This window comes from Erythrolamprus reginae, chromosome 1 (assembly GCF_031021105.1).
Source record: "Erythrolamprus reginae isolate rEryReg1 chromosome 1, rEryReg1.hap1, whole genome shotgun sequence".
Taxonomy (NCBI): Eukaryota; Metazoa; Chordata; class Lepidosauria; order Squamata; family Dipsadidae; genus Erythrolamprus; species Erythrolamprus reginae.
Genome location: NC_091950.1, coordinates 21,086,421 through 21,110,352, shown reverse-complemented (window position 1 = coordinate 21,110,352; position 23,932 = coordinate 21,086,421). Strand labels below are relative to the sequence as shown.

At 42.6% G+C, this 23,932-nt stretch overlaps 1 protein-coding gene across 4 annotated transcripts in view; it reads right to left on the bottom strand.

The window, feature by feature from the left end:
* Positions 1 to 23,932, bottom strand: part of AP3D1 (adaptor related protein complex 3 subunit delta 1) — a 76,157-nt gene that overhangs the window by 15,301 nt on the left and 36,924 nt on the right. For 2 of the 4 annotated variants that reach the window (XM_070746742.1, XM_070746753.1), the window contains exons 9-24: positions 23,435 to 23,484; positions 23,243 to 23,292; positions 21,046 to 21,094; positions 19,288 to 19,433; positions 18,771 to 18,919; positions 16,728 to 16,958; positions 16,350 to 16,581; positions 16,088 to 16,233; positions 15,389 to 15,530; positions 14,884 to 14,955; positions 14,649 to 14,724; positions 11,537 to 11,736; positions 10,615 to 10,688; positions 9,126 to 9,149; positions 7,826 to 8,027; positions 6,876 to 6,938 (exon numbers count right to left, since the gene is read on the bottom strand). In XM_070746742.1, the coding sequence (XP_070602843.1) occupies positions 6,876 to 6,938; positions 7,826 to 8,027; positions 9,126 to 9,149; positions 10,615 to 10,688; positions 11,537 to 11,736; positions 14,649 to 14,724; positions 14,884 to 14,955; positions 15,389 to 15,530; positions 16,088 to 16,233; positions 16,350 to 16,581; positions 16,728 to 16,958; positions 18,771 to 18,919; positions 19,288 to 19,433; positions 21,046 to 21,094; positions 23,243 to 23,292; positions 23,435 to 23,484 (1,906 nt within the window). The remainder of the gene's footprint in view (positions 1 to 6,875; positions 6,939 to 7,825; positions 8,028 to 9,125; positions 9,150 to 10,614; positions 10,689 to 11,536; positions 11,737 to 14,648; positions 14,725 to 14,883; positions 14,956 to 15,388; positions 15,531 to 16,087; positions 16,234 to 16,349; positions 16,582 to 16,727; positions 16,959 to 18,770; positions 18,920 to 19,287; positions 19,434 to 21,045; positions 21,095 to 23,242; positions 23,293 to 23,434; positions 23,485 to 23,932) is intronic. The other 2 variants (XM_070746762.1, XM_070746772.1) reach the window with 1 other exon arrangement.

Here is a 23,932-nt window from a genome sequence, read left to right as displayed (position 1 = left end):
GCCATGGAAAAAAGGGTGCGCATGCGCAGATGGTGTTTTTACTTCCGCAACCCTACATCGCGAAAAATCGATTATCGCGAGGGGTCTTGGAACGGAACCCTCGCGATAATCGAGGGATCACTGTACACCAAAGACAAATTCCTTGTGTATCCAATCACACTTGGCCAATAAAAAATTCAATTCAATTTTATTCTATTCTTGTCATCAGCATATGCAAAGACTAGGGATTTCTCTTAGTTGTGAGTCTTGGAGAAAATAAGTGAACAGCAGGGGGGAAAAACTCCACTCCTCTCCTGACCTATATACATGCACTTCTGTATTTTAGAAAATAGGCGTTGATTGCTTACCTGAACGCCTCTTCTCGTACGGTGAGCGGGTACAGCAGTCACATGGGTTGCTCATGTCCAATCCGGTGGAACTGAGCCTAGTATTAAAAAAGCTTGCCGGATCCGCCCCTTCCCCAGAATTCGCGAATCCATAGACTAGGCTCAGCTGTGAAGCTCTGTAGTGTTCAACTCTTATTGTTAGAGGAAAAAAAGGTTATAGAAAGGTAAAGAAGACACATACAAGGGCGGGAAGTGACTGCTGTACCCGCTCACCGTACGAGAAGAGGCGTTCAGGTAAGCAATCAACGCCTATTCTCCGTACTGAAGGAGCGGGTCCAGCAGTCACATGGGACATACCCAATAGATGGTCCCTAGGGTGGGATTAGATTGCTATCGTGTGAGATAACGGATTGGAGTACCCTTCTGCCGAAGGCAGCGTCCGCTGAAGCGTAAGCATCAATCTTGTAGTGCCTGATGAAGGAATTTGGCGAGGCCCAAGTGGCTGCTTTGCAGACCTCCTCCAACGGGGCTTGAGTCGCCCAAGCGGCCGAAGTGGCTGCGCTCCTGGTGGAATGCGCTGTGATGTTCCTTGGAACTGAGAGGGAAGCCGATTCATAGGCCTTAGATATAGTCCCTCTGATCCAACGGCCTATTACTGTTGAAGACACTTTGGCACCCATCACTCTGGGGTGATAGGCTATAAACAGTGCTTCTGACCTCCGAAAAGGTCCAGTGCGTTGGATATAGATTCTCAGCGCTCTAATAAGATCCAGGGTGTGCCATCTAATTGTCAAGGGATGGTCTCGTTGGAGGCAGAAGGATGGTAGGACAATATCCTGAGTCCTGTGGAACATGGAACTGACCTTGGGTAAGAAGGTGGGGTCCAGTCGCAAGACTACCTTGTCCTGATGAAATTGACAAAGGTCCTGTCTGATTGAGAGGGCAGCCAACTCCGAAATGCGTCGTGCAGAGGTAATAGCCACCAGGAATGCTACCTTAAAGGATAGGTACCTGAGGGACGCCGATTTTAGGGGTTCGTATGGTGCCTGCGTGAGGGAATGGAGAACCCGTGGCAAATCCCAGGATGGATACCTGTGGACCTTGGAAGGTCTGAGGTTGGCTATGCCCTTGAGGAATTCCTGAACTTCAGGGAAGGATCGGAGAGGCTGTCTGTGGGGACCCCCTAGGACAGATGAAATGGCTGCCAGATGACGCCGGAGGGTGCTGGTGGAAAGTCCTTTATGGAAGCCTTGCATAAGGAAGGAAATGATTCTGTGTATGGGAATGCACAGAGGAGAGAGGCCTTCCTGTAGACACCACTGGTGAAACTTGGACCACGTGTGGTCGTAGATTCGATTGGTCGAACCCCTTCTGGCCCTTAAAATGACCTCCACTGACTCGGGGTCATGACCACGCAGTTCTAAGTCTCTCCTGATAACAGCCAGGCGGTGAGGTGGAACCACTCCGGGTCTGGATGGAATGAGGCCCCCTGCCGCAGCATATCCCCCGAAACGGGGAGTCGCCAAGGGTCCTGGACGGACAACTGTTGGAGATCCGCGAACCAGGACCGGCGGGGCCAATGAGGGGCGATTAAGATTACTCGGGCCCTCTCGGTGAGAACCTTGTGAATCACGTCCGGGAGAATTGGAATTGGAGGAAATGCGTAGAGTAGGCCTGGAGGCCATGGACTCCGGAGGGCATTGATTGCTTCCGCTCCCGGGGATGGAAATCTGGAAAAGAAGCGAGGGAGTTGGGCGTTCGCATTGGTCGCGAAGAGATCCAGAATTGGTAGGCCGAATCTGAGGCTGATTTGATGGAACAGGTCTTGATGGAGGTTCCACTCCCCTGGGTCTATCGTTGCTCGAGATAGCCAATCCGCCTGGACGTTGAGGCTCCCCGAGATGTGGTCGGCTAGGAGCGACCGAAGATGTTTCTCCGCCCAAAGGCCTAACTTGAGGGCCTCCCTCATGAGGGCCCTGGATCTCGTGCCCCCCTGTCTGCAGATATGGCTTTTTGTGGCAATGTTGTCGGTGAGAATGAGAACGTGCCGGTTGGGGATGCGAGGAGAGAAATGCTTCAGAGCCAGGGAAACGGCTCTTAACTCTAGCCAATTGATTGGCCTGGAAGCCTCCTCCGGGGACCAAGTGCCCTGGGCTATCATCCCCTGGGCGTGGGCGCCCCATCCCGATAGACTGGCATCTGTGGTGATGACAAATTGATCCGGGCACCTGAACGGGGATCCTTTGTCCATGGCCGGAGACTTCCACCACTTGAAGGATCTGCGAACACTTGGTGGGATGACAATGCGACGATTTGAGTTGCTGTGCCCCGATCTCTGAAAGGGTAATAGGAGCCACTGAAGTTCCCTAGCATGAAGGCGAGCCCAGGGAATGATGCCTATGCATGACACCATCTTCCCCAAAAGGGATGACAGAGTTACTATGGATACTGAAGATTTAGATAAAATGTTAGAAATTAACTCCCCTATACTGAGTTTTCTCTCGGGAGAGAGAAAAACCTGGGAGGATTCTGAATTAGTAATGGATCCCAGGTGTAAGATGGATGTGGAAGGTTGGAGATGACTTTTATCAAAGTTGATGGAAAATCCATGGTCCTGAAGGACTGACATGGTGACAGAAAGGTCTGTTTTCACTTTCTCTAGGGAGTTCCCATGAATCAAAATATCATCAAGATAACATAAAATGTGGATGGGAGACGCCCGGATATAGGACGCCAGGGACCCCAAGAGCTTTGTAAAGACCCGAGGGGCCGAGGAAAGGCCAAATGGCATCGCCCTATACTGGAAATGCCTGCCTTGAAAGGAAAAACGTAAAAATTTTCTGTGACATTTGGCTATAAGAATGTGGAGGTAGGCCTCAGTGAGGTCTAAGGAGACCATAAAATCTCCCGTGTGGATGGCGGCCAAAATAGAGGATAAGGATTGCATCTTAAACTTCCTATATTTGATGAATAGGTTCAGCCTCTTTAAATCCAAAATAGCTCTCCAACCTCCGGAAGACTTTGGAACCATAAATAGGATGGAGTAAAAACCTAGGCCCCTCTGACCGGAAGGAACCGGTTGAATGGCTCTGATGGACAATAAATGAGAAATGGCCTCCTCCATACGGTTACAATCTGAGAGGGACCTGGGAGAAGGGCAGGAAATAAAACGTTTCGGGGGAGGAGAAATAAATTCTAAAAGAAGGCCTGTTTGAACAGTGTCAATGACCCAGGGGTCCTTGGAGGTGAGACGCCAATTAGAGGCGAAATGGGCTAGGCGACCCCCTATGGGAATTGAGGCAGGATTACCATCTAGGTTTTTTTGAAGCCCTGTTAGAGGACGCTCCCCTTTGGAAGCGAAAACCTCTGCCCCTGGAGTTCCTACCTTGGGAACGAAAGCGGGGGGAATACTGACCTGGAGATCTCTGATAGGAAGCCGCTTGATCTTGTTGGCGCCCTGGGCGACGAAAGGACTGCGTTTTGGTAGCCCTTTTTGGTGGTTGGACCCAAAACTTTCTTCTTGTCCGTGGTTTCCGTGAGGAGTGGATCCAGAAGATCACCGAAAAGAAGGTCGCGCTTTAAGGGTCCCTGGGATAGCTGCCACTTCTGGCGTACTCCCGCTTGCCAAGGGCGAATCCATAGGAGTCTTCTTGCCGTTGTAGAAGCTGCAATAGACTTAGCAGAAAATCTAGTAGATTGCAAGGTGGCATCAGCCACGTACTGGGCAGCTGCAAAGACCTTGTTGAAGTCTTGTTGACCTCTCAAGTCATCGGGAGGAATATGCTGTTGAAGTTGGCGAAGCCACAGAAGCATGGCTCTGGAGAAAAATGAAGCTGCTGCAGAACTTTTAATGGCCCAGGAATCTGCGGTGAATCCTCTTTTGAGCATTTGTTCAATCCGCTTGTCCTCTGGGCGGAGGACTTCCTCCGCTTCGCCTGGCACAGCCGCTGCCGAGTGAAGGATCTTGACCGGTTCATCCGGTTTAGGAAAGGATAGAAGCTCTTCATAGGAAGAGGAAAGTTTGTACAACTTTCTGTCCTTGGTGGAGGGATTAAGCCCAGAGGCTGGGAAATCCCACTGTTTAAGTAAAGCATCTTTAAACAATTTAGGCATAGGAATTACCTCGTTATCCTCCTGTTCCTCTGTGAAGTAAGGTAAATTCTCCTCCGGGGGATCAGTGGAAGTGGAGGCTTGTTTCTCCTGGGCCGCTAATCCCGTAGAAATTCTAGCTTTGAGGAGGAGAGATTTGAACAATTGAGAAGGAAAAATAGTAATTGGAGAAGGAACCTTTATTTGGGATTCCTCATCATCTGAGAGGCCTTGAAAGGGATCCTCATCATCCTCCATATCCTCATATTCGTCCTGAGAGGAGTCTGAATCATCCTGAATAGGAGCTCTAACCGCTGGGGAAGAACCCAAAGGGCGGGAGGGACGAGGAGGAGGAGGTAAGGGAAGCTCATTGATGGTAGAGAGTTTGGCATCAATGGCCTTGGACAACACAGAAAAAATAGATTGGAACTCAGGAGGTAAACTAGAAATATCAGCAGGAATGGCAGAAGAATCCCTAAAGGCCTGGGAAGATCCTGGCTGGGGGGAATCTTCAATAATATCTGGTTCCTCTGGACCTATGCCCCATAGGTTAGGTTGGGGTCTGTCTAGGTTAGGCTCATCCAGAGATAACACAGGGACCCCAGAAGGAGGTAGACTAGAAGCCTCTGGGGGGTCTTGACTACTGAGTACTTGGGCCTGTACTTTCAAACGTTTTGCTGATTTGTCATGGATTCTTTGTAGGGCTAGGTCCCTTCTCTTCTCGGCCCTGGTGACCTTGGTCGAGGGGCGGGCCCCTGGAGAAGAGGAGGAAGAGGCCTGGGGGATACTAGTAATCTCATCGCCTGTAGGCCTGGCCTCTCTGGGACCTTTAGTTGTGCCTCTCTTGGGAAAAGTAGCCATAGTCTGACAATTAACAGAAGACAAGGCTGAGCCAATAACTGAATAAATAAGGAGAAGAATTTCAAGGACTTCCCAAGAGGAATGGATCCAGCTCCGAGGCCTCGAAGCTGCTGAGACTTGAGGGCAATCTGGGCAAACCCAGAGTTCGTGTCCCCAAATCCAGCGGGGCCAGCCTCCCTAAACTTTTAATTAAGTAAACCAAGGCACTCTGGTTGGAGGCTTAGCCGGTGGAGAATTAAGCCTGGGCGTCCCAAGGCCCGCTCCGGGATCCACGCGGTGGACTGAGGCCTACGCGGCTGGCAGGAGGCCAACACGAGAGGCCTAAATTTAAAAAGGGCGCGAAGGCCTTCGCGCCGAAAAATCGCTCCGTAATAGGATTCTTAAAGGGGAAGCGATCGACTAAGTCCAGGAGACTAGCAAGGCGTCTCACTCCGCAGGAGGTATATTTTAAGCCCTTTAATAATATACAATAATGAATCAATAAATCAATAATTCAATACTTGCACCAAGACCTCCAGGCCAAAGGATTAAAGGAATCCACAAGCGGCAGCGGGAATCGTACACGGCAAAACCGCCGGGGGAAAACGAAACCGCAACTTCTCCAAAGGAAAAAAGCCGAGCCACAAACGGCTGGCGCTATTAGTGCAAGTAAATAATAATGGTAAAACAATTCTTACTACTTTTGAAGGAAAAGATCGAAGGGAAGGTGTTAGAATGTTGAACGAGCTATCACAATACAACCGCAGGATATGCGAACTGAGCGAATTCTGGGGAAGGGGCGGATCCGGCAAGCTTTTTTAATACTAGGCTCAGTTCCACCGGATTGGACATGAGCAACCCATGTGACTGCTGGACCCGCTCCTTCAGTACGGAGAATGCAAAAAGCATCACCTGTCAAGGAAGTTAATAATGATGTAAAAGCATGGAAGGAATTGCCATGGGCTTTGTTTTTGGTTTTTTTACTGCAGTAGATAATACTTCCTCTGCAGTTGCAGTTGCAGTTGTTATGGAGAGGAGGGGAGAGAGAGTAGAACCTAGAGTAGAGAGTCTACGGAGAGGGGCGGCATACAAATCTAATAAATAAATAAAATAAATAAATAAACCTCTTGCAGGAAACAGAATACTTCCTCATAAGGCAGATGATACTTTAAAGAAGAATGTTTTTCCCCTCAAACCGTATTTTGGGTGGTGGTGGTTGGGAATCACCTCTCTGCACCCTCTGCGGTCATAACACTCAACACCACTGCTAATGCTCCCCTCACCGAATTTGTAGATTACTGGTAAATGCAAAGCTTAATTTAATAACGTATTTAATTTGGATCCAAAATAGCAAGGGAAGGAAAGGATGCCATGAATCATCTTTTTGCAGTTGTTATGGAGAGGAGGGGAGAGAGAGTAGAACCTAGAGTAGAGAGTCTTCGGAAAGGGGCGGCATACAAATCCAAATAATAAATAAATAAATAAATAAATTTGCCCAGTACACCCAGATTTTCTTTGCTAGAACTCCCTTTTCTTCCTTGGAAAATTGGAATCAATATTTATAGAGAAGGAAATATTTTTCAGAGGTTCTGCTGCACATTCTATAAAGGAGAGACTAACCTTTGCCTCCATGGAAGCCACAGGGGGTGGGGTATCAGAAAGCCACAGGTCCACATCTTGAGCCTGGAAGAATCACCCAAAAAGTATTCCAGACAACTATTATAAGACAACTTCAAGCATTCAAAGCACATATTCTCCTATAGGGCCCCCCCACTGTACTAGGCATAATGTCCTTTGCTTTGTTTCAAGCTCAAGAAATATGAACTCAGCCACTGTGATCCAGAATAAACATTATGTGCCCCATAGTATTTACCTGAATATTGTATTCTTTAATAATATTCTTAATGCTACAGCTGCAAGAGTTGCCACCATCTGGCAGTTCATGGTTAACTACTGTGTTATACATAAATGAACTGCAAGGTACCATATAGTCACTTAAATCTCAATCTAGAATTCTGGTAGAAACAGTAAATATGTCATGTTTGTTCAGAAATATTTGAACAAACATATTATTTGTAAATATTTACAATAAAATAAAATAAAAATTTATTTATACTAAATCTGCACTTCTATTCTACTAGTTTTTCTCATCATTCCTATCACCCATTTCCTCCCATGTTGACTGCATGACTGTAACTTGTTGCGTATATCCTAAGATTTTTATTAATATTGCTTCTTCATTGCTTATTGACCCCCATGACAATCATTAAGTGTTGTACCACATGATTCTTGACAAATGTATATTTTATTTTATGTACGCTGAGAGCATATGCACCAAGACAAATTCCTTGTGTGTCCAATCACACTTGGCCAATAAAATTCTATTCTATTCTAAATCAATGCATAAATATTATAAACAGTATATAGAGATTTTTATTAAATCAGAATATTTCAAATAGGCTACATTTCACTGTTCCTTGTGGGCACCTATGCCTATTGAGAAGCTCTTAAAATCTCCATTGGACTTCTACAATTGTGAAAAATATGGTAGGCAGAAGCAAGGAAATTACCTTTTTGTCGTCTTCATCTGTTTTTCTTTCTCGCTCTTTCCTCTTTTCTTTCTCCCGCTCTTTCTCTTTGTGTTTCTTTTCCTTTTGTTTTGGCTTTTTGCTTTTTTTTTCAATTGGGGGAGCTTGCGTTTCTTGAGGAGATTTAAGATTATCGGTATTTCGATGCCTCTGTACGGGAAGTGCCTCACTGTCGGTTAAAGGCCTTAATAAAAAAGATGGTAAAATCTTCAATGAAATTCCACCAAATGTCTCTCTCAGATTCCAACAACAGTTCAGGGTCAGCACAGAATGTCAGAGTGAATTAGTTGCACTACATATGTAATTAAATATAATTCAACACAATTTAAAGAGGATCACATGAAATTAAGTGAAGTGAAGTGAATTATTGAACAAAATTGTTAGCATTCTATTTGTAAAATTCTTCAACATAAAAGCAAGCTTTTAAATTCCAAAAAGTGAAAACTGAGAAAATTCCATCTAGCGTTTTCCTAGATGAAATGGTGCGACATTTTAAAAATTCAGATCATTTTAAATATAGAGTTGTATGGTCTGAAAAAGAAAAACATAGCTCCTTTCCTGATTATTTTTGTAATCACATTCAGAAAGATTGGAAATGTTCCTTGATGCAAAGATAGTAAAAATTTATTTGCTCACTTTTAACTTTTTCAGACCAGAATTACAATTTATTCATTTCCCCTTATCCCCAGCTTCCTCGTGGTCAGAATTTCTGCTGTTAATGACAAATACAGAACTTCTGTGAAAAAAAATTGTCAGTCTTTATTAAGCGGAAAAAACAATTGAGAAAAGAAAATTATTGCCCATTTGAAATGCATAATTTAGTTTTCCTGTTCAATTTTGCAATTTGTTGTATTCATCTTGAAGCAATTGGAGATTTCTCCTTGTACAAAACTTTAATCTTGAATCTCATTTTAAAGGAAGTGGGTGGAGGAGTTGAGGAAAAGGAACAGTTCACACTGTAAAGCCCAACATTTTTCTCAACCAAATATCAATTTTTAAATTTCTGCTCAAAGATTGGGAACGAATGTAAATGAAGTGGCAGGGCCATTATTCTTTGACTGAAATAAGATGGATTGTAGGATTCAATGGTTGTGCAACCAATCATTATAGACTGACTGTTTTATTCCAGATTATAAATGTAGAGATTTGGAGTAAATTTAGAAATTTGATGTAAAATTTTCTGTATAAACAGAAAACTTTACCATGTTGTATTTGCCATGTTGTGTTTTACAGTGTTGAAGAGAAGCAGTTAGCTTTCTACGCTGTCAAAGAGGGAACTTACCTGCCAGAATTCCCTGAAATCAGACTGTGTATGAGACAGACAGACAGAAAGAAAAACAATATGACTACAGGATATGACAATGTCTGGGAATGGAAATACAGTGGTCCCTCGATCATCGCGAGGGTTCCGTTCCAGGACCCCACGCGACGATCGATTTTTCGCGAAGTAGCGGTGCGGAAGTAAAAACACCATCTGCGCATGCGCAGATGGTGTTTTTACTTCCACCGCAGCAGCGAGGAGCCGAAGATTGGGGTTTCCCCGCCGCCTCGCTGCTGCCGCTTGTCCGCGCGCGCGCCGCCCGACCTTCGCCCGCCCACCCCGTTGCTCTCGCTGCTTCCCAGCTGGGAAGCGGCCTCCGCGCGCGCGCCGCCCGGCCTTCCCCCGCCCACCCCGTTGCTCTTATTGCTTCCCAGCTGGGAAGCGGCCCCCGCGCGCGCGCGCCGCCCGGCCTTCCCCCGCCCACCCCGTTGCTCTTATTGCTTCCCAGCTGGGAAGCGGCCCCCGCCCGCGCACCGCCCGGCCTTCCCCCGCCCACCCCGTTGCTCTTATTGCTTCCCAGCTGGGGAAACTCCACCATCTACGCATGCGTGGCCATAGAAAAAAAGGGCACGCATGCGCAGATGGTGTTGTTTACTTCCGGGTTGAAAACTCGCGATATAGCCCTTTCGCGATGCTCGAGGACGCGAAACTCGAGGGATCACTGTATTCCAAAGGTAAAATAGAGAAACTCTACATGATTTCAACTATGTCTATCAGGGTTGAAAAAGAAATACGTTTTGCCTCCATTTGAAATTTAGGGAATTAATATAGTAAGATTCTGAAACTAATTACCCTCTATTAGCTGAATTCCAAATCCCATCAAGACTAAAGAGGATGATTAAAGCTCCGAATAGAAGAGATGGAGCCTAGAAACATCTGGAAAGCTGAAGGTTTCTCAATTCCTTCTATAATGGCACAAGGAAGATCTAAGCCTGCAAGCCTCCCTTTGAAAGGCCCTAACAGCAACAGCACTTAAGACATATATTGCTTCACTGTGCTTTACAGCCTCCTCTAAGTGGTTTACATAATCAGCATATTGCCTCTAACAATGTGGATCCTCATTTAACTGATCTCAGAAAGATGGAGGACTGAGTCAACCTTAAGCTGGTCAGGACTGAATTCTTGGCAGTAGGCAGTTAGCTTGCCAAACTGTATTCTAATCACGGTGTCATTTCTGTTCTTGAATTCCTTTAATGCATCTTCATGTTCAGATCTCAGATGCACCAACATAACATTCAAATAACTATTTGAATAAGCATTCTATAACTAAATTTATAAAACCAGCAGTTTAGGAATCAAAGTCCAAGTCTTTAGCTTGTCTACTTTAATTTATGTAGTGTATGGTGAGTACATCACGTTCAGCAATCAATAAATCCCACTCTGTCACATTCAGCACTACATTTTGGCATGAATTTTAGATGGTTGTGCAAAAGCTAAGATTTGTACTCACTTATCTAAATCAATATCCAGTGCCTTGTAGGGATCATTTGGATCCTTGTCATCCTCATCACTGGGCAGAGCATTCTAGATAAGAGGCAGAAGAGGAGTTGGTGTAAAAGGTATCTACTGTCAAGGGAAATGCATCGTGATCCTTGTTTCTCAAGGGTGCTTTAGATTTCTCCTGTTTATGGTATCCTAAACCAATTAATCCCATTTCTATAATTCCCCCACCTTATCAAAGAGGTTTGGTGAAAAAAGCAACACTGGAAAAAGTATTTGTTGGCTGCAGTTCATATTTATTTCATTCTTTGGTTCGTGACTTACAGGGTACTAGCTTTGAATGCCGGGGAAAAGCCTATTTTGTTGAAAAGCCAACATTCATCTGCAAGCTGTGCCATCCTTGTAAAATATGTCAAGAAGAGGATAGCTTAATTTTGTATGACCTTGAGCCTTATTCAAAAGTTCTCTAACAGTGGTCAATCTGAACCTGTGGCAGATATTTCTTCCCTGGGGAAACTAAGAGAAAGAAAGAAAAAGAGGGATTGAGAAAGAAAGAATGAGCAACTGTACCCACTAGAGGCTGTGCTCCATTCTTTATTTCTGCAAGGCCCTGCCCACCATTCAGAGCGTTAGGCCCAGATCTAGCAATTGGCTTCAGGGTCACACAAGGGAACAGAAATGTGAACCAGAGTGCCCTTCGTTCATTTATTTAAAATTGCCCTTTATTATTTTTATAAATAACTCAAAGTGGGGAATAATACTCCTTCCTCCACCTATTTTGCTCACAATGACTCTGTGAGGTGGGTTGGGTGGGTTGACAAAGTCAGTCAGCCAGCTTTCATACCTATGTCAGGACTAGAACTCAGTCTCCTGGTCTCTAGCCAGGTGGATGGAAGTCTGCAAAGGAAGACCTAAAGCCCTGCAGCACTTACTTCCGGCATCTCCTCTGTGATAATATCCACATGCTGGGCGGGTGCAATATCCTCATCGCTCTCTGTGTGCAAGGAATTGTGGCGACGGTTCTTGCCCCATTTTTCTTTCTTCTGCTTCTTTTTCTTCTTGTCTTTCTCCAGTTTCTGTTGGTGCCGACGCTCCTCCTCCAGCTTCACATATTGGTCAGAGGCTGGTAAACCTGATAAGGCCAGAAGAGAGAAAAGTAGCCTCCAGAAGAGACTGTATCGACGCTGGCTACTGAACGAAAGAGAGCTTAGAAAGGATAGCTTTCATGTTGATTAATGTGCTATCAAAACAACCTGATTTAAATTCCAAGAAAAAAGTGATAAGTCTGAAGAAATTGTTAGCCAACTTTGCTAACAGATGATGTGCAGATGCATCATTGATTATTCTTTGTCAGAGAAGGGAAAATATTGAACCATACCATTTCCACCTGCTATTTTTATAATTACATAAGATAGTGTTTTTTCAACCTGGGCTGCTTTAAGATGTGTGGACTTCAATTCCCAGAATGCCCCAGTCAGCAGGTTGAGAAATACTGACATAAGTTGAGATCTCTCACCTGTCGTCTACCAGCATTCATTTCACATAAAATTGTTTGAAATATTTCATTAAACAGAGGCATGAAATAGATTATAACCTGTAAGTATTCAAACCTGCTTATTTTTCTTTTCCCAGTTTCCTCCTTTTTTTCCCTTGTGATTTATGTTTTCTAGATTTTAAGGTTCTGAATGGGGACTATCACACTATAGATAATTTTCATGTTTTGACCGTAATGGACCGTGTCTTTTACAGTCTTTAGCTGAAACAGTCACATGACTGAATCAATTTTATGACCTTTTTATGGCGGTTATTAAATGAACATTACGGTCATTAAGCAAATCCATGATTTGATGCTGGTGCAGTTTTGCCATAAATTGGAATTGCCATGTTTCAGCAAAATCATTGTAATGTGTTACAAGACCGTGAGATGCTGCAAATGGTCATAAATGCAGCCCACTTCCAGTGTGGAAGGGAGGCGACTGTTGGAATTTCTGATTCAGACTGTATACCCATTTTCAGATTGGTCATAACTCTGAACGGACACTAAGAAGGCGACCCATACAGATTTTTTTTTAAGTCGGTAGGAAAATTTCTGACTGAAAAACAGGATAGATGAGTACACTTAGTTTTTAAATTAATTGGATTTAGATGATTACATTGCATAGTTCTTTTTGTTGTTGTTCTAAGTCACCTCAAGTCTTCAGAGAAGGGCGGCATATTAATCCAATTAAATAAATAATAATAATGATTGAACTAACAAGTTAAATGTTGCACTCCTTAAAAAGAACTGCTGTTTTGAAAGTTATTGTTTATCTTTATGTTGCATTCTGTTTTTAAGGATTTTGGTTTGTTGCATTATGTTCTACAGAACTTTGGATGCCTTTTAACCAAAGTACATTAAAAAAAAATACAGTACTGCCAAAGATAAGACCTTGGTCTTATATTTTTTTGAACTCAAAAATAAGCGTTTGGCTTTATTCTTGGGGAGGTCTTATTATTTTGGGGCGTGTAGAGCAAGACGGAGCTCATCTTGCCATCTTACCCTATCCAGCTCCAGCTCCCTAACCAGAGGAAATGGTAGGGACTGGCTGCGCATGCATTTAAATATTTTCTAGGAGGGCTTATTTTTAGGGATTTATTTTTAGCGAAGGTTAGTTTTTGGAGGGTTTTTTATTTTTTTTGGGGGGGGGGATGTCTTATTTTTGGGGAAACATGGTATTAATAAGAAACCAATATAGACTAGGTTCAGAAGCTGCCCTGACAACAGTCATTCATGCCGTGAATATTGAACAGTTGGATTACTACAACATACCCTATATAGCAAACCTAGAGAAGCACACTAAAAAGCAGAGGCATCACCCTGCCAACAAAAGTGTGTATAGTCAAGGCTGTGGTTTTCCCAGTTGCAATACATGGATGTGAAAGTTGGACCATAAGAAAGGTTGAGTGCCAAAGAATGGAGGCCTTTGAAATATGGTGCAGGAGAAGACACCTGCGAGTTCCTTGGACTGCAAGGCGATCAAACTGGTCAGTCCTAGTGGAGATCAACCCTGACTGCTCTTTAGAAGGCCAGATCCTGAAGATAAAGCTTAAATTCATTTGGTCACCTAATGAGAAGGGAGGACTCACTGGAGAAGTGCCTGATGCTGGGGAAGATTGAGGGCAAAAGAAGAAGGGGACGAAAGAGAATGAGGCAGCTAGATGGAGTCACTGAAGCAGTAGGCGTGAGCTAATGTTGGCATGAGCTACCATTTAGGACCCCAGAGGATGATAGAGAACAGGAAGGCCTGGAGGAACGTTGTCCATGGGGTTTGCGATGGGTTGGACACGACTTTGCAACTAAACAACAATAACACCCAATGTGGCTAGACTTTAGAAATAGAAAGGTTATGCCAGACATGACTATGCCCAAATTTATTTTGCTCATCCAGCCAGCCAGATGGCATTTGCTGTAGTTGCCCCCTTATTTGGGAATATAACACCAACATTCCGCAGTCTGCATTGGTTGCCGATCAGTTTTCGGTCACAATTCAAAGTGTTGGTTATGACCTATAAAGCCCTTCATGGCACTGGACCAGATTATCTCAGGGACCGCCTTCTGCTGCACGAATCCCAGCGACCAGTTAGGTCCCACAGAGTGGGCCTTCTCCGGGTCCCGTCAACTAAACAATGTCGTTTGGCGGGGCCTAGGGGAAGAGCCTTCTCTGTGGCGGCCCCAGCACTCTGGAACCAACTCCCCCCGGAGATTAGAATTGCCCCCACCCTCCTCGCCTTTTGTAAGCTTCTTAAAACCCACCTCTGCTGTCAGGCATGGAGGAACTGAGACACTCTTTTTCCCTAGGCCTTTACAATTTATGCATGATATGTTTGTTTGTATGTATGATTGGTTTTAAAATAAGGGTTTTTTAGTTGTTTTAGTATTGGATTTACATGCTGTTTTTTATTATTGTTGTTAGCCGCCCTGAGGAGAGGGGCGGCATACAAATCCAATCAATCAATCAATCAATCAATCAATCAATCAATCAATAAATAAAGTGTTTCTCTTACCAGGAACTTTTAAAGGAACAGAGAGATCGATCTGAACCACAGGTATGTGCTCAACACCAGGGCTATCCTGGTACCTCTAGAGAAAGCAAAAAGAAGAGGAATTTAGTACTAATGTACAGATCCAGCAGTCTGACAGCTGCATGCAGACACTTACATTAAAAAAAACCCCAATTGTTAGATAAGTATCATTATCACTAAGTCACTATTTTTATTCCCCCAGATAACCTTTGTTTACCTTTTGTGGAGATGGAGAACTTTTAATATAGAATGGATTGTTTGCCTGCTCCTGTTTCCTAACTTCTCGACGCTTTAAAACAAAAACAAAAAAAGCAAATAAAGAAAAATATTCAGAAGTAGGATTGCTATCACTTGAGTTTCATTTATAAAAGAAAATTCAAAGGTGTTTCTTCTTCTGCTTGAATAAAAACTAAGAATCCCAGATCAAGGTAGATAAGTCATTTGCATTGTTAAAGAACAGGTAAGAATGGAATAAGTTACAATCAGTCAGACAGCTTCAGTATTTCAACAAAGGACCAGCACTGTTTTAATATTTTAGTACTTTTCCCATTTAAAAAAAGAGTTAAAATGACTAAAATTTTGTTAAATCATGAAATGTTGCAAGAACCTGGAAATCACACGTGCAAAGTTCCTGGGGGTCCTTGGGACAATTATTTTTTTTAAAAATGCAATGAACTTTAAAGCCTTCCTTCAGCCATTGGAACTGCTCCTACACAACTTACCCTGGCCAGCTCCTCCTCATCCATTTCAGGCTGCCGTTGCTTTGAATGCCTTTGTTCTTCATCATGGAATATGGTCCTGGGTTTTTCATCTTCAGAATCGCTGTCTGAAGGTGGCTCATTGATCCAAGCATCGAGATCCAAACTATGAAAGGAAGAAATCTCTGTTTCAGGTTATGTTAGAAGACGGCAGCCAATCCTGTTGTTAAAACAGAGGTGCCAAGTGCCCTGCTCAGGTAGGGGTTCCAACTTACCACCGCTACCAATGCACGCACAGCTCTGGGTGATCAGTGGGCATGCACGCACATCGGAGTGAGATTTGGATTTGGACATGTGCAGGAAGCAAATCTCACAAAAAGACATGCGGGTGCATGAGATTTTGGCATTTTCAGCGAAAATCACCAAAATCTCGTATGTGCATCCTCACGCAATAATTTGCTTCCTGCACATGTGCAGAAGCCAAATCTCATTCTGACGCGTGCACGCGCTAGTCACCTGGAGCTCCGCGCACAGTTCAATTTCCGTTACCGGTGTGTCACCCTCCCCTATCCAGGTAGGAACCCAATACTGGCTCTGCCCCACATAAACATAAATATCCTCTCCTAGTTCTTCTAAGCTCTATGGCTTATGAGATGGGCCAAGGTTACTTAGGCTACGGCGTTTGAGACTTATCATCCTATGGGAAAAAGCAGAGCATCTCACCCTTCTGGGACTGGAACTTTCTTCTGAGCTTTAGGTGCAACGGGGTTAAGCTCCCCGGCAAATAAGGCAGTCACTTCTTCAGCCACTGGGACCTCTTTGATCTGAAGCTTCTGGATGTACTTCATGAGCTGAAGGATGCAGGAAGCCTAAAGATAAGAATGATTGAATGAATGAATGAATGATGCTTTCTTTTCACTCCAAACCCAGCAAATACAAAGAATTTAGCAAAAGAAAAAGGAAAAAAAAGCTGGATTTTTCTTACTCTCTCCTGGACTTCGAGATCGGCGCTCTGCACAAACTGAGGCAGACGGTCAATCATCATCTGTGTTGCCTCCTGGGCCACTTCCTTCTCACCAGCCTGTTCGTTCTGCTGCAGAATCGAGGCATAAAGCTTCACCATGTTTTGGACATAAACAGCTTGGATGTGGCCTGGAAGCGTGGTCATTTTAGGCCGCAGCATGGCTTCGAGGGTCTGCTGGGGTTCTTCAAGGTGTCTGCAGTGAAGAGGGAGGTTTAGGGACTTTTTCCCTCTCCTTATCCAGGACAGGAAAAGGGGAGTCACAAGAAACGCTTCAGGCATCAGGGTCACCAAAGGAGAACCTGGCCTCTTGAAAACCCTACCAGATTCCTGGGCACTTACTCTGAGAATTCTCCACATATCCAAGCTGCGGCGTACAGCACCTCACAGATTCCATTCCTCTGCGTGTTGCTGGCCAGCAAGTGAGCATTGTCCAGAAGCATGGCCATCTGGGACACAGCAAATTTGCGGATGGCCTTCACTCGGATTGCCACGTCTAACATTTGGGAGGCAATGAGATGGCCATGCCTTGTACCTTCCAGCCGTGTCAGCTCCACTAAGATGCTGATGTACCTGAAGCGGATAAAAAGAAGGTACCAATGTCCAAGCAGAGAAAGCAAGTGGAGACTATAAAGAGGAGGCCTATCGACAAATTTCATGCACAATTCACATACACCGCGATTTTCAATAATTCAAATGTCAATATCTATATTATACTCTTATAGCTTCTACACCCACACCAATACCACTTGTGAATTTCTTCCTCAGCTTGCTTTCAAACTCTAGTTCCCAGCTTACGTGCCCCTCCCCATATCATTACATGGCCATTGGTAGTTTCTGCTTTTTCTGTTTCTTTGTTTTTTCTGCCTAGCCTTTATCTGCCTGTATTGGAATGGTTCAAAAGTAGTTAGATACAGCTGCCTGCTCCAACCCTCCTGTGATGCCAGGGCTGCTCCAACACCCATGTCCTCACAAAACCCTATTAGAGCCATGGGGTACAAAAAATATATTGTATTATTACTAAAGCTGAACAGATAAAATTTGCTCAAGGTGTGTGTGTGTGTGTGTGTGTAGAGGCAGAGTGAGCATATATATATATATATATGTTTTTCTTATGTCGGATCACCCTGGTATATTTTTAAGGAACGTCACAGCTCCTTTTTTTGCCTCTAGGCCCAACCCAGGGCCACTGCAAGGCAGTAATATATTTATAGCCGACAAACTATATTTTGTATGTGTTAAATGTTTTTAGCTGGAATTTTTTAAAATTAGCAAAGTTTGCTAATATTCCATTTACAACAACACAAAGATTGGAACTCCAGCCTGAAGATGGTGAATGTGATTTCACCGAAACGTCGCATAGACATGCAAAACATTACACAGGGCAAAACCCGAACTCAGAACAATCTACATACATATACCCGTGAAAATTTACGAAAACATATATATATACAGTATATATATATGTAGATTGTTCTGAGTTCGGGTTTTGCCCTGTGTAATGTTTTGCATGTCTATGCGACGTTTCGGCGAAATCACAAAGATTGGAACCTCAGCCTGAAGATGGTGAATGTGATTTCGCCGAAACGTCGCATAGACATGCAAAACATTACACAGGGCAAAACCCGAACTCAGAACAATCTACATACATATACCCGTGAAAATTTACGAAAACAAATATATATATATATATATATATATATATATATATATATATATATATATATATATATATTTGAATATGAGTAAACATTTTTAAGCAAACTTTTTCCAAAATCTATGTAGATTATTTTAAGAAAAACAGAACCATTTCAATTCTTTGTGTATTGTCTCTCTGTGTGTAAAACAAAAGGCCTTTGTTGATTGAGGGGGGGGGGTTTAACCTTTAAAAAAAAATAAAAATAACATAGCTGTTAAAAACAGACAGTGACTCTAATTATGAGGAAACCCAAAACAATCCAATATAAAGTACACATTCTGAGGAAAGTAGCAGTGAAGGGAAGCAAAACGGTTTAGCAAGACTGAAAGATTTAAGGATTGGGGCCATAATTGGGGGGGAAATGCTATCCATAAAAAGGAAGATGCGATAGGATATATAACATATAGTTTATTAGCTAGTCTTTGGTTCAAGAGCTCTCTGCCTCACATCTCTTTTATGGGAATTTTGTTCATGTGTCCATAGCTGCAATGGCTGGAATTTCAAAGCCTGATTGTATGTCCCTTGGGTTGAGCACCATCATAACTTTGAATGGTTGCTAAGCTAATAGACACATAATTACCTGAATTATGCAAGATTTAAACTTTACTTTGAGGAAAACATTGTACAACCTCCTGAAATCCTCCTGAGGCTATAAAGCAAGACCTACGTATGTGATAAATACTGACCATTCAAAGTTTGTGATGTACTGGTAATTGGACTGGCTACATATATCAATGATTTTGGTTAGCAGCTCATCCCTGTAAGTTGTTCCTTCTGCTTTGTCCACATGAATCATAAGCTTCTTCACAATTTCCATCAAATTCTTCTTGGACACCTGTAGCAAAGGCCCAAACAAACAGAATCTCAGGCACCAGATACTAAATACTGGTCTCTATACATGTAATGTGAAGGTGCCTATTTGATGCAGCTTGGCAGAAAACCCACAAGATGTAGCAGTGAGCAAGACCAGATGCTTCATTCTGGAAACTTCTGATCTCCCAGTTTCTTTGCTGTCTTGAAAGTGATTTAGGAATATAACTGCTTAAACAAATAGTAAATAAATAAGCTATCTTAGAATCATTTTTCATTATTATTATCATTATTATCATGACCATATTAGCCACTCTAGTATCTAGGAAGATATTTTACTACCGTATTTAGGGAAATAAATTAGCTAGGATGCACATTAAGAACAAAACCTACCATTCCATACAGAAGATCCAAGGCTCGGAGGCGGATGGACTCATCCTTATCATCCAAGCACTGGAGAATGAGATCCTTATGAGACTGTACCGATTTAGGATGTGTTTTCAAGATTTTGGACATTGCCAGCAATCCCAAATACTTCACTGGGGTAAAGAAACAACACATACACACATGAAATAAAACACAATTTAAAAAAAACCCTCCAAGGGCCCTCTCCATTTCTAAAAGAACGTACACATATAGTAATACAGTAAATGGATCGAATTCCAGTAGTTTGAAGTTTTGTTCTGGTATAGATGGTTAGCTTTGTCTGTGTCTGTTGTATCTAGTGCATTTACTAGATCACAAACAGAAGGAATATAAGCATTCCCCTTACATTGGTCTTATTCCTCTGACCAGTTTTGTATTTTCTATTTAAATTTTCCGAGGCTCTTAACTGTTTCAGACAGGAGTGCTGGCTAATACTACTTGGAGATGCCAGGACTACAGAGACACATGCAGATGATGATGATGATCATCATCTTGCCAAGTTCACCAATGGTATTAAAAGAGAACCATTTTACAGATATTAATGCAATGAAAAAGAAAGTTCCCATTCTGCAGTTTTCTCAAATCTGAAATCCTCTAGAGCACAACATTATTTGAATTCCCAATCATCTTGTCTGCTAAAGGTAACACATTTGAAAAGAACTGGCTTGGGGAAGGTTAACAATACTAGAAACTGTTTTATAGTCTCTCTTGAGTGCCAAATGACATCTGTCATTCTTAAATAAAAATTCATTCATTCTTTCTTTCTCTTTCTTTCTCTCTCTCTCTCCCTCCCTCCCTCCCTTCCTGCCTTCTTCGATAAAACATTCTTTTTCTTCTCCTTTCTTATATATAACTACATATCTATCACCTCACTTTTTGGGGGGATAATACATCCAACTTTCACTTCCATTTAACATAAGTGGACAAAAGCACAGCTGTAGGCTAGTTTGGCATATTTTGATAAATTGCATTCTTTATTGCATATTATCTACATTTTTCTAAAGGAGAGGTACATTACAAAATTCCCCATCCATTTCTCCATCTGTGGCAAACTTTCTACTATACCAATTCATGAGCTCTAAGTTTATGCGCAGCAGTTACTTCATGTTCCTTGTCAAACCTAACAATTTTGGCTTCCAATGAGTTCTTTTTTAGATCTGGTTGCATTATAACAGCAATTTAACATTCACTGAATTTCACTTAAGTTCTCAGACAGACAGACAAACACATATCATCTGGTGAACATATACATATATGCATATGCGTATGCATATGCATATAAAATGTTCACCAGTATGCAGTGTATGTATGTATGTCTCTTTCTCTCTCTCTATAGACACACATACATACACCCCAAAGTAATATATTATTAACATCACTAAACATTCAATAAGCTAGCAACAAAAGAAACATTATACAACTGTGACTTACTCCCTACTCAATTCAATGTTGAACTATTCACTAACCATCCATTATATATATTTTACTATAATTATATACTGTACTTTATTACATTCACCAAAACATCCCATAATTTAGGCCTATTCCCTTTACCATATGCTTTCTCTAAACTCATAAGTGGCTGGGAGAGAAAGAGTATCACCAGAAGTAAAATGAATGTGGTCTTTTTTTCATTTTAGCTGTTTCAGTTTTAGAACACAGCATCTAATTCCTTGGCTTTAATTACTACTACCTCTCCAAGATGGCAGCATTTCCTATACTTACAGTTTTGGTCTGAGTCTTCTATCAGGATCCTCAGCTTCTGCACACAGAGCTGCAGAGACAGCATATATCATTAACCTCTTCTGCAAAGCCAAGGATTTTCCTCCCTCTACCCCTTAGGGTCCTCTATTCTTTAGTAGATATCAGTAGTTCTTACTAATAGTGGAAGACTATTCTATAATACAGTGATACCTCATCTCACAAACGCCTCGTCATACAAACTTTTCGAGATACAAACCTGGGGTTTAAGATTTTTTTGCCTCTTCTTACAAACTATTTTCACCTTACAAACCCACCGCCGCCACTGGGATGCCCCGCCTCCGGACTTCCATTGCCAGTGAAGCACCCATTTTTGTGCTCCTGGGATTCCCCTGAGGCTCCCCTCCATGGGAAACCCCACCTCCGTGTTTTTGTGATGCTGCAACAGAAGTCCAGAGGTGGGGTTTCCCAGCGAGGGGAGCCTCAGGGGAATCCCAGCATCGCAAAAACACAGGTCCAGGGGTGGGGTTTTGAGGACTTCAATGTTTTTGCAATGCTGCGATTTCACTGATGCTCCCTTCGCTGGGAAACCCCACCTCCAGACTTCCGTTGCCAGCGAGCTTGGTTGTGCGATGCTGGGATTCCCCTGCTGGCATCACAAAAACACAGAAGTCCAGAGGTGGGGTTTCCCATAGAGGGGAGCCTCAGGGGAATCCCAGCAGCGCAAAAACGGGCGCTTCGGCTGGCAAAAGGTGTGAATTTTGGGCTTGCACGCATTAATCGCTTTTCCATTGATTCCTATGGGAAACATTGTTTCGTCTTACAAACTTTTCACCTTAAGAACCTCGTCCCAGAACCAATTAAGTTTGTAAGACAAGGTATCACTGTAATTCCTGATGGAATAGTAAGGGGGGGAAAGAAGACTCGCTCTGGCAAACACAATCCTGGGATGCATCAAGAGGAGCATAGAATCTCGCTCACGCAAAGTAATTATTCCTCTCTACAGTACGACCACACTTGGAATACTGTGTTCAGTTCTGGGGGGCCCAATTTAAAAATGACATTGATAAACTAGAGCAAGTTCAAAGGAGAGTTACAAGGATGGTGAGTGGTCTGGAAACCATGTCCTATGAGGAACGGTTAAAGGATCTAGGGATGTTTAGTCTTCAAAGGAGAAGACTTAGAGGAGACTTGTTTACTGTCTACAAATATCTGAAGGGCTGTCACAGAGCAGAGGGATCAGCATTGTTCTCATTAGCACATAGAAGGACTAGAAACAATGGAATGAAACTGCAAGGGAGTAGATTTAGATCAGATATTAGAAAAAAACTTTCTAGCAGGGGGCTGGACCCAATGACCCTGGAGGTCCCTTCCAACTCTATGATTCTATGATTCTAATCTCAACATGGGTGGGCAGCCCAATTTTTACTGAGGGCTCAATTCTGGGAGAATCTGTATGATAGGGCTACATATAGAAGCATAGGAATCAGTTTGATCTAATGATTAAGGCCCCAGGCTATAAACCAGGAGACTTTTAGTGTGCCTTAAGCATGAAAGATAACTGGGTGACTTTGGACCAGTCTCTCTCTCTCAGCCCAACACAAGTCACAGAGTTGTTGTTATGGGGAAAATAGGAGGAGAAAGGAGTATTAGATATGCTCATTGTCTTAAGTTGTTTATAAAAAATAAAAAGGCAGGGTAAAAAAAAATCTAAAGTAATAAAAATAAGTAATAATTAAAGTGGATGGAATAGCCTTTCATTTTAACACTCTCAGCAATCTTTCCACCACTTAGCCTCAGTCATTGTCGCTTTCCTACTAATGCACGTCCTCCTCTAAAGCAGCACAGAAAAGAAATATATTTCCTGTCAATGATCTGAATTGATCTGATGCAAGGGAGGTTATTTTTTAAAATATCTATCTGTGTGTCTGTCCGTCCACTCATCTCGGTCAAATGGGAATGAGGGTTTCAAACAAATAAAAACCAAAGCTTAATATGCCCCACATATCGCTGGAATTACATTGCTAAGCTGGCCCATCTGCTCTTGAATGCTTTGGTGTGTTCTTGGGATATCCACATATAAACCAACAATCATCTAGCCACCTGCACAGACTGTAATATGTCCTCTCTAGAATATATATCCACTCTATAATCAAGACACCACAACATTCAAAGCCAACACAAAATAACAAGAAGACACCAAAAAGTGAAACCTTGTTACCTGGATGCTTGCACTGTGGTTGGGCATTCCCGAGGAAAGAGAGATTAACACTGTGAAAAAGTTAAAGACACACGTATTTAATCTCCAGTCAATTTTTCCTGGAAAAAAACTAACTCTCAGACCGATATATCCCAAAAATATCTGCTTTTCTTTTGTACTAAAATGCAATGTCCCTCAATGACACTTCCTTACCTGCTATCACTGTGTTCACACACTCGTAGAGGAGTGACATGGCTGAGGTGCTGAGGAAAAAAGACCAGAAAATTACTGCATTATGAGACACAGTTAACCCCAGTAGTAGTTTCACCAGAAAGGTGACCATATGTTTTCTATATTTTAAAGAATTAAGGTATATAAAAACATAGAAAGAAAAAAGGTCTTTAATTTTTGCATTTTTAATAACCTGGTTTCAAAAGAAATATGAATTTTAAAAAACAAAGGTAGGCTACATTTTTCTTTGTAATTAGATCCTTAAAACCCCAATCAACAAATTTAACAAGTCCACTCATGCACTCAAATATGCTCATTATTGCATCAGAGAGCCTTATTCATAGTTACCAGTGGTTTAGCCATCTCTTTAGATTATTGTAGTCTACCTGATAAGATTAAGTCTACATGAGCTGCCCTTGAAGGCCACTCAGAAGCTTCAGATGGTTAAAAATGTGGCTCCACCAGCAGTCAAGGACATGC